The following is a 13768-nucleotide window of genomic DNA, read 5'->3' as shown; positions in this document are numbered from 1 at the left end:
TCCGGGCTCTTTTTATTTGCCATCATAAATAATTGTGATGATTTTGGGGTGTTTGGGGTTTTTTTTCTCCTTTTACCAAATGTAGTGTTTTGTTTTTTTTTTTTTAAATGGAAGTTGAGATCTATTTAGTTACATGAGTTCAGGAGCCAGGACAGAACCTTAACTAAAACTTCCCAACAGCACAGGCAGATTGAACTTCATTACACCAAAGATGTTTAGTTGAGGTCTGACAGGTCCAGATCTCTCCAGTGTCAGGAAGGGGGCGGGAATGACTGGGGAGGAACCGAGACAGAAACTGGAGTACAATGCTCCCAAGACTCCGGCTTTTCTCTGTTAGAGGTGGCAGTGATACTTCTGAGAAGGCACCAGCTATGGTTTTCAAATTTTCTGGTGCAGGCAGCTGGCCCTGGTTGTTGGCTGTTCTAGGCAATGTTTTTTCATCTATACCTAAAATCATTGACTGGTGATTGAAGAAAAGCAATAAGTGTGACAGGAGATCACACTTATGACAGGATAGCGTCATAGGAGTCAGCAATAGTGGCGTAAAAGATTTTTTTTTTTTCAGTGATCCTGGGAAGACACTGCTGTTGTCTCTGTCACCTTACATGCAGCAATAAAGTGGTTTAATACAGAAGATCACAGTAGTGTTCCAATAACAGTCTTCTGTGGAATTTTCGCCCAGGGATCCAAAAATAAACTGGTGCTTTATTTTAATATGCATTCTTGAAGGTGTATTATGAGACATTAACACCTCTATTGTAGCAAGTTCAGAAAGTCTTTAGCTTTTGCTGCAGATGGGAAACAATTGTTCATGAGTGTGTGGGGAGGTAGTGAGCATAGTGATTCGAAATAGAACGAGTTCCAGTAACTTAAACAGAAGAGGTATTCAGAAAATTCACAGCCTTTTTCAGAAACCTTTGTTCAACATGAGCAGTGTTAATACCCTTAATACACTTGAGATAAATATTGGAACTTTTTTGTAAAGTTTAGTAGTTGGAAAGGAAGAGGTCTAACCATCTTGTACCCTAGCCCTGGAAAACCTGCATCCTTTTTGTAAAGGTATTACTCATCAAGTTTTTTAATCACTTGTATTCTCTCACCTGAGGTGAAATTCTGACCTAATTAAAGTTAATAGGTGATAACTGTTGAAATCCATACTGTTTAGGTGCTTTTAATTGGAGTGTAGAAATAATTAGGGTATGAGAGCTGACTGTGGTAGCAGAGATAGATAGGCAAAGCCATGAAAGAGAATAGCAATGAATAATAACAGGCATAAAGAGATGATTTATTTTTAAAAAAATTAAGGGTGCGATAACTTTAAAAGAGAAAATATTGTATTGCTATTAATTAAAGTTTGAGGAATTTAAAAAATAAGTTAGCTTATTTTTGCCAATATATGAATTATATTCAAGGATTAGTGCACTAAATAGCTGGGCAAAATTAGCTTCAATTACACTGTGATTTCTATCTGTAAGCAGGAAGGTGTAGCAGGGATTGCAATGAGACTGACTGGATGTTTTCTCTAGAAGGATGTCTCTTGTTCAAGGTGACTATGTGCAAACCAAAGAATGCATAGGTGATAAATGAGAATTAATCAGAGATTAACATTTCCTTATTGTACTGTACCCTGGTTTTAGAACTTAGGTATCAGTATAGCCTGCAGTGTCAAAGTGAATAACTCAGAAAAACTAGTTCTTTAGCACAGGCTGTGGTGGTCAATAGCATTCATCAGTTGGCTTGAATTGTATCCAGTGATAAAAAGTGAATAATCAGCATGTTATTTACTCCTATGAGGTTATTCTTTCTGCAGCATGACTGCGAGTGTCATTCAGAAGGACCAGCTTTTGCTGAGTCCTACAAAAGAGGAACTAAAAGAACGCCTTAAAATGGAAGGGTTTTAAAGCAAATCAACTGCTTGCTTTTCTGCTATTAATAGATTTGCATCTAGTTTTGGCTTTGTATTTCTCCAAAAGGAAAATTATTTAAGACATTTTGCAAAAAGCTCAGTGAATCTTGACCTCAGAGACAATTTATTTTAATATGACAAAAAATTATCAGTTTTCATAATATTATGTGTGGTCATAATGGCTCATTTTATAAGTTACAGCTGCCATTGGTGTTTGCATCACTATTCTTTACAGGATAAATTGAATTTTAAGAATAACTTGGTGACTTGTATTTCTAAATTAATTGTCTAGGAATATGAACCATCTCTCTGATTTTTTTTTTGTTGTTGTTGTTTCTAGTGGAAGCTTTATGTTATTGATTTATAATACTAACAAATAATAGTCTTCATAGCAGAGTATCACTGTTATCTCCTGGTATTTATGTGATCAGACATTTTCACTATTTCTCATAAATATATACATGACAGAATTTTCAATAATTTTTTTTAAAAAGTTCTCCCACCTAATTGTTTTTCTTTCTCTCTCCCAGTCTGCTCCCAGTTTTCAAGAGGAGTCTTTGCTATTTTTGGATTCTATGATAAGAAGTCTGTAAATACCATAACATCGTTCTGTGGGACTCTTCATGTCTCCTTTATAACTCCCAGCTTCCCAACAGATGGAACACATCCCTTTGTCATTCAGATGAGACCTGACCTCAAGGGAGCTCTTCTTAGCTTGATTGAATACTATCAGTGGACCAAGTTTGCATATTTGTATGACAGTGACAGAGGTAAGATATGGTACTTTTTATATGTGTATGCTGTTTGCTAGATGTATCTCACTGAAATGCTGAATTAGTGTTAGAAAAGTAAACAAGGAAAGGAATACTTACCTGCAGCAAGTGCTAAGTGCAAGCTTAAATTTAGAATTGAGCTTTTGGGACAAAACCAAGATTGTTTAAATGAGAATGAAATTATTACAGTGTGTATTAACAGAACTGCAAGCACAAGCTGATAAGCAATGTGATATTAATCACATGTTGTAAAACAGCTCCTATGAAAAGGTTGGGGGTTTTTTGTTTAAAGAATCATCTAAGGAGAAAAAAACCTAAACATCTGAGCGTGAAGGGCAATCTGCTACCACAGATTCACTCCATACATGCAAAATCGATAGTTGGGCACCAAGCAAGCAAGAATCTTTGATGCACTCCCGGCTTCTTTGGAGACTGCTTTTGATAAATACTCTAGTTCCTCTCTTCTGTTGAGCTTAATTTTTTTTTTTCTTTTGCTGTTGTTGATAAACCCAAATCCACTGCTTGTGAGCAATTTAATTCATGGTACAGCCTTTTCAAGTCCTATGCCCTTTTACGGCTGTAGTAATAATAATATAGCAGTTTAGAAACTGGGAAAAATCACTTGCAAATTGTGGTATATCGGTTAGTTTCTGAGAAGAAGCAGCATTATACAGAAGCGGGGGTTTTTTGACTCCCCTTTCTGGAATGCCATTATTGTCCTTCTGATTCCAGGTTCTCCTCACCTAGTAGTCCTTCGCTAGCTTTTTTCTATTCTTACCTTCTCCTCTTCCCTTTAAAAAGACTATTTTGTGTCTCACCTGCACGTTCATTTGTCAGAGTTGAATATTAAGTGCACATTAAATGGTAAGATGCCATTAGATTTAAAGGGTGGTTATACCATACCATGGTTTGTTGAGTAATGAGGTGACATTAGATTCTCTGGATTCTGATGCCCTTTTATACATTCTGTTGTTCAGAAACTGAAGGGACCTCCTCAAGACTGTTTTTTATCGCTGTTGTAAGCACTAAGGTTAGAAAAAGAATACTGGTATGTAGCCTCTAACAGTAATGTCATGTGGGATGATGAACCCTAAGCCCGTTTCTCTGGCAGATCCTTTTCAAATTCACATTAGAATCAGAAACACTCCCTGCCTTTTTAGAAAGGACAGATGTAAAACTACTTGCTTAGCCAATACTCTGTCAATCATTAGCAGTGTGCAGTATGTGACCTGTGTGTGATTTATATTTAGGAAATACTGAAAAACACTCAGTTCTTCTTGCGAGCTGTACTGGATGAATCTGGCCAGGAATAGCAGCATGAAATTGTTACTTGTAGTCACCCTTTGGTTATGCCTTTTTTTCTTATTTGTTTGTTTTAATTGTGGCAAGGCACCCCAGTGATAACAAGCTTCAAGGCATGAAGCTCCTACCTTTATGTTGGGTAAATCTTTGCTCCTCAGTGCTCCCACTGATTACACAAGGTTAACCTGCAGAGTCAAACAGTATGTAGTCAGCAACACTGACATCAAACCCTGAATACGTAGGGTCCGCAATTCCTCTAAACACTTTTGTGTAAGTGTTAATGTAGTGACAGTGACATAGATGTAAGGAATGATATACAATTAAAAATGTTTCTACCTTCAGGAGTAAGATAAAAAAGGCAAAGAGACTTATGTCATGGAAGCTGTGAAAGCTAATAGGAATTATTTTGATGACTTATTCAAAAAGAATCATTTATTGCTACTTTTACAGCTCCTCCATGGTTAGGGGCTGACTGATTGAAGTGCAGGGCAATTGGAGGATTCTGTCTGTAACAGAATTGCTAATTTACTCAGCCTCTGTTCAGTCCTCCATTTTAGAGCTCACTGAATTAAGAGTTTGCCTCATGGTAACCGAAAGAGGCTCAGGCATACAAAGGTCCCAAACAAAAGTATTCCTGCAATTTAAAAAATGTGACTGAAGTTGTTGAAGTTTTCTCCCTTGTACAGTCCCACTTCCATAACCACTCTCTGGATACTTCCATGTCCACAGAACTATTGCTGTGAATGCTTTTGTTTATCTGTTTTTTGTTCTTTTGCAATGTGTTATTGCTATCTAAACTGTATGAGGATGACAAATCTGCCACCTATAAAAAGCAAGAAATCCAGGCAGCCATTTGACATCTCTGCAGAGAGCATCCCAAGAAAAGGTAGTCCGTAGGAAAAAGGGAAGATCAGAGGAGTAAAATACAGAAACCCTTTTCAATGGATAATATTAATGTTAATAGCCATTATTAATTTATGCCTAACTGAGATTCTGTTTAACTCAGAGGAAACATATAGACAGATTGGAGGACTTAAAATCTACTAAATGAGATCTGAAACAATGATTCAGATTATATTTGTTTCAGTTTGGGTTTTTTTGTGTGTGTGTGTTGGTTTTTTTAATTATTATTTTAAGTTACCATTTTAAACATTATTTTGAGGTATAGACTTATTTTAGTGCTTTTTAATGTTTTTAGGTATTCCCTACATCTTTTCGTTTGCTTATATTAATTATCTTTTCATTTTAGCATGAGTTCTCCACATTTATCTTTAACAAGTTATAAATAGTTTATATGTACCCTTGGACTGTAGTTATTTATTATTTTAAAATAAAAAATAATTGCATGACATACAAAACTTCATATTAGTCTTCTTTAAAGATGACGTAGAAAACCAGAACTATTTGAGATAATCGTTAAATTTATGCTTTTGGAAGCCATTTTCTACTCTTGCCGATGACCAGTCTTGTATAGCACTGTGTCTCATAACCATTTTTGCTGACAAAGCTGAATTGCTAAACACTGACCAATCTTAATTTAATGATGTATTTACAAACTATGAGACAAATTAATTCTTAGTGCTTTCTTTCCATATTTATGGGCATAACCACTGTTATTTCTCATGAGTGTTATACCTGAAGCTTTGTTTACATACCAAGCCAGAAATTTGTTTCTAATAAATGACTCCTGGTGTTCTGTGGTTTCAGGGGAGATGAATGTGCAAAAATGTCAATTGGCTTGTGAGAAAGTCTAATTTTCTTTTTTTCTATAATACTATCTGTTATCCTTAAAATAATTGTCTAGAATTATGTAGAATTCTCTAGAAGGAATTTAAGCATAACAAGTCTAATTCCTGTACTGCTGGAAATTGTTAAAATGGTATTTGTTGTGTAGCAGAAATTAATTTTAGCAGTAATTTTCATGTTTCTATACTCCATTATTTAATCTTTTTTGAGAAGGAAAACCAGTGAAGTAAAATGCTTGCTGATTTTACAATATATTGTAGGCGGTTGCAGTTGTACAGATGTTACAGCTTCCTGGCAGGAACATGCCAAAAGGATAAAATGGAAGTAAACTTTTGTAGAGTGCTTGTAGGTGTTAGCATTGAGCCTACTTATCTCAATAGAAAAAAATATATCTCGGCACATCTTCTTTCATACTCAGGGATATGACTCCATTAGCACCACTGCAGAGCATGGGAATTTTTCCATAGACCTCAGTGAAGTCTGGGTTTAAATACAGGACTGCTCAAGTGCTGAGAACAAAAGCAGTTCAATAGCATTTGGAATAAGCAGCTGATCCTCTTGCCATAATTGGATTGCTTTTCTCCTAGAAGACCTCTTTCCCAGCATGTGGAATTCCAGCAGTGGATCAGTGAAACTGGCAAAATCCCATTCTGAAGAAGGTTGAAAGCAAAACTGATAGGTTGTCCTTACAAGGCTCTACCCTGATTTCTTGCAGCAATGTAAATAGAAATTTCATGCAATAAGAACACAAAAATTGGGCCCACACATATCTTCATTTCTGAGTCCTAACAAAGTGTGACAGTTCAAACAAGTTGTAGGGAAATTTTAAATAAGTAATCTTACAAATCACATTCTAGAAGCTTGTTATTCCTGAAGCTTTATCAGTCATATCTTCTGTTTTCTCCTGTGCTTCACTAGGCTTATCAACATTGCAAGCTGTGCTAGATTCTGCTGCTGAAAAGAAATGGCAAGTGACTGCTATCAATGTAGGAAATATTAACAATGACAGAAAAGATGAAACTTACCGTTCACTGTTTCAAGATCTAGAAGTAAAAAAGGAAAGGAGAGTCATTTTGGACTGTGAGCGCGATAAAGTCAACGACATTGTTGATCAGGTTTGCTATTCTCTGTTCTTCAGTGACAGCAGTTAGCTACATTCTGTAAGTAAATGTAATGGGTTCATTTCTCTTGATCCTATTTTTGCGATTATTGTGCATCATTTGGAAGTGACAGGTTTGTATTGAGGACCACATATCTATCAGGCAGACAGAAAGTGAACGTACAAATCCTATAATCCCTCCCTTTTCTCGAAGGCAACCTAATTCTATCTGGATTATCCCCTATGGTTTTATATCCTGATTATTGGGAAAAAAAAAAAAAAGAGAAGTTGTTAAGGCTGTTTCACAACCTAAGTAGTATACTAGATTATATGTAGTCGATGCACTGTTATATATGGTACATTATAAATGTATTATGTCTAAGAATTACTTCTCCTTACACCTAGAAAGTATTTTCTACTTCTAATGATTTTTTTCCAAGAACCTTTTACATCTTTTGCGGAAGGTTGTATCAAACAGCTTCTCTTTCCATTTAACTGCCTTCATAGTTCATGTTTCTAAGCTCTCTCTGATTCGTACCGTCTTCTTAATTTTGTCTCCATTTTACAGTGTGTTAACCGAAATCAGATGCTGTTTTCCATAGCTAAGGCCTCCTGAGCTTTAAACAGAACAGAAAATTATGTCTTCTCTCCACCCACACATATATTATTTGCCAAAATGATTTTTTTTTTCTTTTTCATAACAGCATCACAGTGCTCTGATTCAAATCACTGCATTACCTTCAAATCCACCTCTTCAATCCTAGTGTCCAGGAAGATCTTGCTTTCTCTGTGTCTTACTACTTCTTTTCATGCATGCAGAGCACAATGGAAAATTATAAGGATAGCTCCCTGCTGCCTTGAGCTTCATCATGTAAGACTGTGCAGTATCTGTAGGGATATGTCATCAGAGTGTAGATGTTTTGTTTTGAAGCTTTTTTGAAAGACTTGTTATTTTGGACTTCTCTTATGTAGGTCATTGCCTGAGCCTCTCCAAAACGTAATGAGCAGTGTCCTAAATGGGAGTGCATTGTATTTGTTTGTTTTATTTGTAATTTATATCCACAAACTGTTTCTCTAATTTTCAAGATCAATTTGAATTTGATCCTGTTCTCTAGAGTATTTGCAACCTCCCTATCATCTGCAGTTTTTTTAAATCATATTTTCTGACTTGTTATGCATGTCAAGAAAGGTACTGAGTAGAGCAATGACTGAGAGAAATAGTACTTAGAGATCCTCTTCTGGTTCTGTGTGGCTTTTCAAATTGACTTTTTGTCTTGTCCATGTTCCCTTAAGAGCTTGTAATGATATCATACAGGACAAAAGCCTTACTAGACTCAAGGTTGTGTCACGTCTGCTCTTTCCTCATTATCTATTAGACTAGCTAACATGTCAGACAAAGGAAAGAAATTCCTTTGACATATTTTGATCTTGACAAGACTATATTGATTGTTTATCTTCTTATTCCCCTATAGATTCTTTTAAAATTAAGTATGTGATATTCATTATAATCTCTTCCCTGATATGAAAGTTTGGCTGACTGTAAGTTTCTTCAGTTTTCCCTTTTACCACTTTTTAAAGACAAGAACCCTCTTTACCCTTTAGTTACCACTCATTTTTACTGTCATCTTTTTCTTTTGTTGCTTCTTTATTTTGATTGCAGCTCTGGGATATTATCAGGTCAGTTAGTATAATTCCAATTAGTTGTTCCCATCAAAATAGTTTACTGCTATGCCCTAGAATATTGTCTCTCAAACTGCTGTCAGCTGTCTCATATGGGTTTAGCCTTGAAATTCTCTTTGCAAGATACCTTAGCAGTTTCTGGAGTTTGGTCTGTTTTTTAAGTCCATTAACCTTACACATTGTTTCTGTAACCTCCCTTCCTTACATAAAAAGGTAAACCCACTTTCAATTTCTGAAGCAGCCTAAAAAGAAAATATAAAATAACTGTTTCTGTATAAATTTTCCTCATCTCTTAAAATGAAGGTCTGTGCTGAACAATGGATTTCTTGGCCTGTGAGTATCCTTTGAGTGTGTTCTTCTGGTTTTCTTTTCTGAAAGCAGAATATTTACTTCCAAGTCTTGTTTTGCTATCAGACTTACTGTTTAAAAATATTCTTTTAATTCCTGCCCCCAAAAAAACCCCTCAGCATTTTCCTTCTTTTCATGAGAATGCCTGAATTAGACTGTTTCTATCAGTATCCCTTTTACTGTGTATTTTTACTGAGAGACATGCAACAGGCTTTCTGTTAACCAGATTTTTCTTGAATACTGAAGTATTATCTGCATTCTTGATGTATAGAGGAGCAACTTCTTTACCTTCTTCCTTGCTTTCTATTCTTGAATGTGTCTTCTACTGCAGTGCTTTGATTTATCCCACTAACATTTTAATGTGTGGTGGCAACCTCAGATTGACCCGATTACACTCTGTAGTCCTTGGATCTTTCTATAGACACACAATGCTCTTGCAAAGTTGCTTCATCATTCTTGTTTTTTGTCTTGTGTTGTAGTTTCTCTTCCAGATTTCAATGATTTATGTAAGTTGAAGTTAACAAATATTTCAGTTCCCCAGCTGTCCTCAGACTAGTTTATATTCCTCTTTGATTGGTAGGTCAGTGTTACCATGCTCTTAAATATATAGCCTGCACCTCTTCTCAGCCCATCTTCCTTTGCAGAATCTCATTTCCCACTGCTAACACCCTTTGGGCAGCCGTGCAATTACTGCCACTTCTTGTCTATCCCTGCTTGAGATGCTAGTCTAAACTAGGGACATTGGTGAATACCTTTTGTGTCCACAGCTCCTTCATCATGGCTTTTGGAGCCAGCACTGATTCTTGTCAGAGTTTTAACTGGCAGCATCCTTGGTGTTGATATGGATGAATGGCACAGGGCAATGTTTTAGAAAGCCAGATTCATGAAATAGTACCCAGTGGCAGTTAGAGCAGAGTTACTAACCATTGATCCAAAGACTTGCAGCTACTGGTTGTTTTCTCAAACAGCAGTGACAAAGAAGCATTTTATGCAGAAGAGCTGATAGGTTTGGTCTAACTGAAACTTCTTTGGAAGCAGCAACTGCGTAAGAAATACATTGGAACATAGTTCTTCAACCTTTGAATAAGTAATGAGTTTTAAGTAATTTGAACCAAGTAGCTTTTAGAATAATTAAGTTCATATATCCTGTATATATTGAGCCCAAAAGAGGAATAATTGAATAACTTCTATGGCTTATGTAATGTGATACCTCTCAGTCTCAAACTCTAGTAAGATAAAACTTAGTGTTAAACACTGCCTTCAGTTATATTTCTGTAACTTCATTAAAGCAAGTATGTGGAATGTCATTCACTACTAGCCTGATGTAAGTTACTGGATACCTATTCTGAATATTTTAGTTATATGTTAAATGAGGAAATAAATGAATCATTGTCTCTTAATTGAAGTTCTCATTGTTCAGAAGATGGAAGAAACCTCTAGAGTACTCTTATCTCCCACATCATTTCTCTGGAGAAGTGTTTTGCTTCAAAATGCAAACTTCTCCATGCAGACATAGTCTTAATTAGGCTTATTTGGGGGAGGAATCCATGCTACATGCCTGCCGGTGGAGACAGCTGAGAAACCACCATCTGGCTTTGAGGGAGATTATGAGGAAGCCTTAGGGCAATAAACAGCAATTTGAACTTTAAAAGACTTCCTCATAATGTAGGTGCTTTCATTAATGTCAGTGGGCTTTTAAACTTTTTCTAGTTCAAGGAACATTACAGTTCTGCTACAAAGAGAGCAGAATCTAAGCAGGAATCTCTGAGGCACAGTGCTTCTACTGCATGATGTCTGTTCTCTCCTGTCCAGGTTGTGCCTTTAATACACAGCATAGTAATTAGCATTCAGCTCCTCTGACAGATCTTGGAACTGGGACTTCAACATGACTAATGTCCACCAGCAGAGAGTATGTTCAATGGTGCATTAGGTAAAATAAAAAGTAAAGCACTGTACAAACTCAGTATTGCACACCATAAAGCTCATAACTAGCTTTTACAACGTACTACATTTTGTAATTTTTAAGTCTCAGTCCATATATCAGGTGAACATTCTCCATTATGGGGGTATTTCTTCTTTTTTTGCAGGTTATCACAATTGGTAAACATGTTAAAGGATACCATTATATCATTGCAAATCTGGTAAGCATTTTTAATATTTGAAATACCTATATTACTCATTTTACTGTTTATGGAAGCACATCAACTAGTATTTTATTTCAAATGTATTTTAGAAAATGGAAAAAAGCTACATGTCTTTATCCTTGCTAAATGAATGCATGTGTTGAGGTGGTGTTTTATTGTCTGAGTCTTTTCAGGGCTTAAATGCCTCCTGTGATAATGCCATGAATGGGAGTGAAGGTTGCTCAGCACCTTCAGTAGAACTTCATTCTTTTTTCTACATACTTCAGAAAAGTTAGGGTACGGAAATCAGAAAAATAACTTTCTGCATTATAGGCTGATACATTCAGTGAACTGATGTTTCTTCTCTCACCTCTAAAGTACTTAAAAAGTACAGTTCTCAGCTTTCATTCTGGTAGACTAGTGAGTCTCATCTTTACAAATCTTCATTCCTCTGATTGGCTTGGTAATCAGTTTGAATCAGTCTTTTCCTGAACATAGGTGATCAGACAGAATAGCTAATAGTGTTCCGAAGGGGAAAAGTTCAGGAAACTCACTAAATTCTGTCAAGGTAATCTTTTTGAAATTGTGTCTAAAGGTGAAGGGCCATTTTACTGACATTAAAGTCAACATTGCTAATTTACTGAAGCTGAGGAATCTAATCCAATGTTTTTTCATGACAGACAAAGCAAATTCTGTAGGCTTGAATCTCAATTATTCTGTTCCAGGAAAGAGTTTTGGGGGTTGCATGGTGTGAGTGCCTCTAAATAATTTTTTTTCATCATTTATTCTTGGACGGTGATAGCATTTGATATAAATTCCAGCAGGGCCTGGAGTGCTCTAATTTACACTCTGTCTCCCGTAGTACTTTTAAGTGGCCTGAGGAAACAGGATGACCATAGTGTGTCTATCACACTTCAGACATAACCCCTGTCTCCGCTCAACCTTTAATCAAAACACTTCACCCCTCCAGGCAGGCAGTATTCTGAAGAATCATGTATGTCACTGGACAGGTGCAAAAGAGCTTTATACTCTAAAGGCCTCTTTAAAAGCAGAACAGTGGGATTTCATTTTTTAATTTATTAACTCATTTTTAGGATAAAGAAATTAAGGTACTGATAGTCACAAAGGAAGCATAAAAGTCTTACAAAATTTGAAAAATACCCTAACTCTTAGACATTTGTATTTTGCATTGCAAATGTTGTGTAAATAGTATTTTGAGTCTTAAGGGAAATAAACATTTTAGAAAAATTGCATAGTGTATTTCATTATGTTAATGGGTTGCTATTTTAGCCATTGCTTTAAGTTTGTAACAGTAAGCCATAAGATCTAAAACTTACTGAATCTTGTATTTCAAAGCTATTTAATATCATATTTGCTTCCTACAGATTTATATAGCTTAAATGCAAATATTGTAGATCTTTTGTATAATAACATATAAAATATATGTGGTAATGATTTTCAAACTGTGGTTTTCTCTGTCAGAAAGAAAACTTATCTAGTACTTGATTGTGTCCCATCTTCTTCACTGAATCCACCTTCTTTCTTCTTTTCCTGACTGCAATAATGTTCTCTGGTCTGATCAGTCAGTGGAGAAGTTGATCTATTTTAAGAATAAAACATGCTGATAGATGGAGAAGAGGTCAAAGTATACAATGCATGTTCCTGTTCAAATATCAAGCTCACAATAATATTGAAGAAAGTTTCATGATCCATGTAGAATTGGATACTCATTGATGAGTATCATTAATACACAATAATTAAAGAGCACCTAGTATAGCAATTGTAGCAACTTCTGATAACGTGGCCTGAAGTTGCTACTTCTTTTTATGTTCACTCAGAGCATTGATTTCAACTGACGTGTCTGAAATCAGTGTTTCATGTAAATACATTTGTATGGTTATTTGGGGCAAGTTAAAACACAGAACATGGAAAACAAAACATATATACTGTTTGTAAGAATGAGAAGTAGTTATTTATATGTACTGGAGGGAGGAGGCAGCAGAGATGGTAGGTCCTTCCATGTGCCTTAGCATTCCTAGCAAAAAGAGGACACAGCTGTGGCTAACTATTCCTGGCTAAAACGTGCTTGCCTAACTGTTATTCATGTCAGTGTTCCTCTTCTCATTTAAGCAGCCCCATTGAAATTAACAGGATTGCTCATGATAGTAAGCATGGCAAGGACAGATCTTCTCAGTCCTTGCTCTATAAAGGTGTATGTCCAGTGAGCAACAAGAGGCGCTGGCTGGCAGAGCTATAATCCTGTCAGCCCAGGATTTAAACTTGGATCCTGTTTGAGGAAAATGTTGGCTTACTTTTCTGCAGTAGAAGTCATACGGTAAGTATTTGTATATGCTATTGAGAGCTCTGCCAAAACCATTGGAATGACAGACACAATGTTTTCTGTTCCCAGGGATTTACTGATGGAGATTTGTCAAAAATTCAGTTTGGAGGAGCTAACGTCTCAGGATTTCAGATAGTTGACTATGATGATCCTCTGGTGTCGAAATTTATACAACGTTGGTCAACCCTGGAGGAAAAAGAATACCCTGGTGCACACACTAGTACAATTAAGGTATGTCTTATATTTTTTTTAACCATGACAGATGCACGGGAAGTAAGGCAATTGGAATAGACAAACAAGAGACAGAAAGCCCTTCAGTCAGCTGTGCCAACACAATGTTATATTTCTCTGGTGTACTTTTAATGTTCTCTATCATAGGACTGGTTGAGCAAAGATACTGCACTGTCAAGATGTTCAAGACAACTTCAATTTTTCTTTTGTCACTGCACA

At 36.1% G+C, this 13768-nt stretch overlaps 1 protein-coding gene across 1 annotated transcript; it reads left to right on the top strand.

Moving 5' to 3' along the window:
• Window positions 1-268: 268 nt before the first annotated feature.
• On the top strand, window positions 269-13549 carry LOC104622047 (glutamate receptor 2-like; the record flags this gene model as incomplete). The annotated part of the gene is made up of 5 exons (XM_010288702.1): window positions 269-332; window positions 2437-2676; window positions 6646-6842; window positions 10942-10995; window positions 13388-13549. Coding segments are annotated over exons 1-5 (717 nt in total), but the record flags the coding sequence as incomplete, so codon positions are not given.
• Window positions 13550-13768: the final 219 nt, after the last annotated feature.

This window comes from Phaethon lepturus, unplaced genomic scaffold (assembly GCF_000687285.1).
Source record: "Phaethon lepturus isolate BGI_N335 unplaced genomic scaffold, ASM68728v1 scaffold20806, whole genome shotgun sequence".
In the NCBI taxonomy this organism is placed as follows: domain Eukaryota; kingdom Metazoa; phylum Chordata; class Aves; order Phaethontiformes; family Phaethontidae; genus Phaethon; species Phaethon lepturus.
Note: the sequence above shows the minus strand (reverse complement) of the source record. Positions and strands in the feature narration are given on the sequence as shown.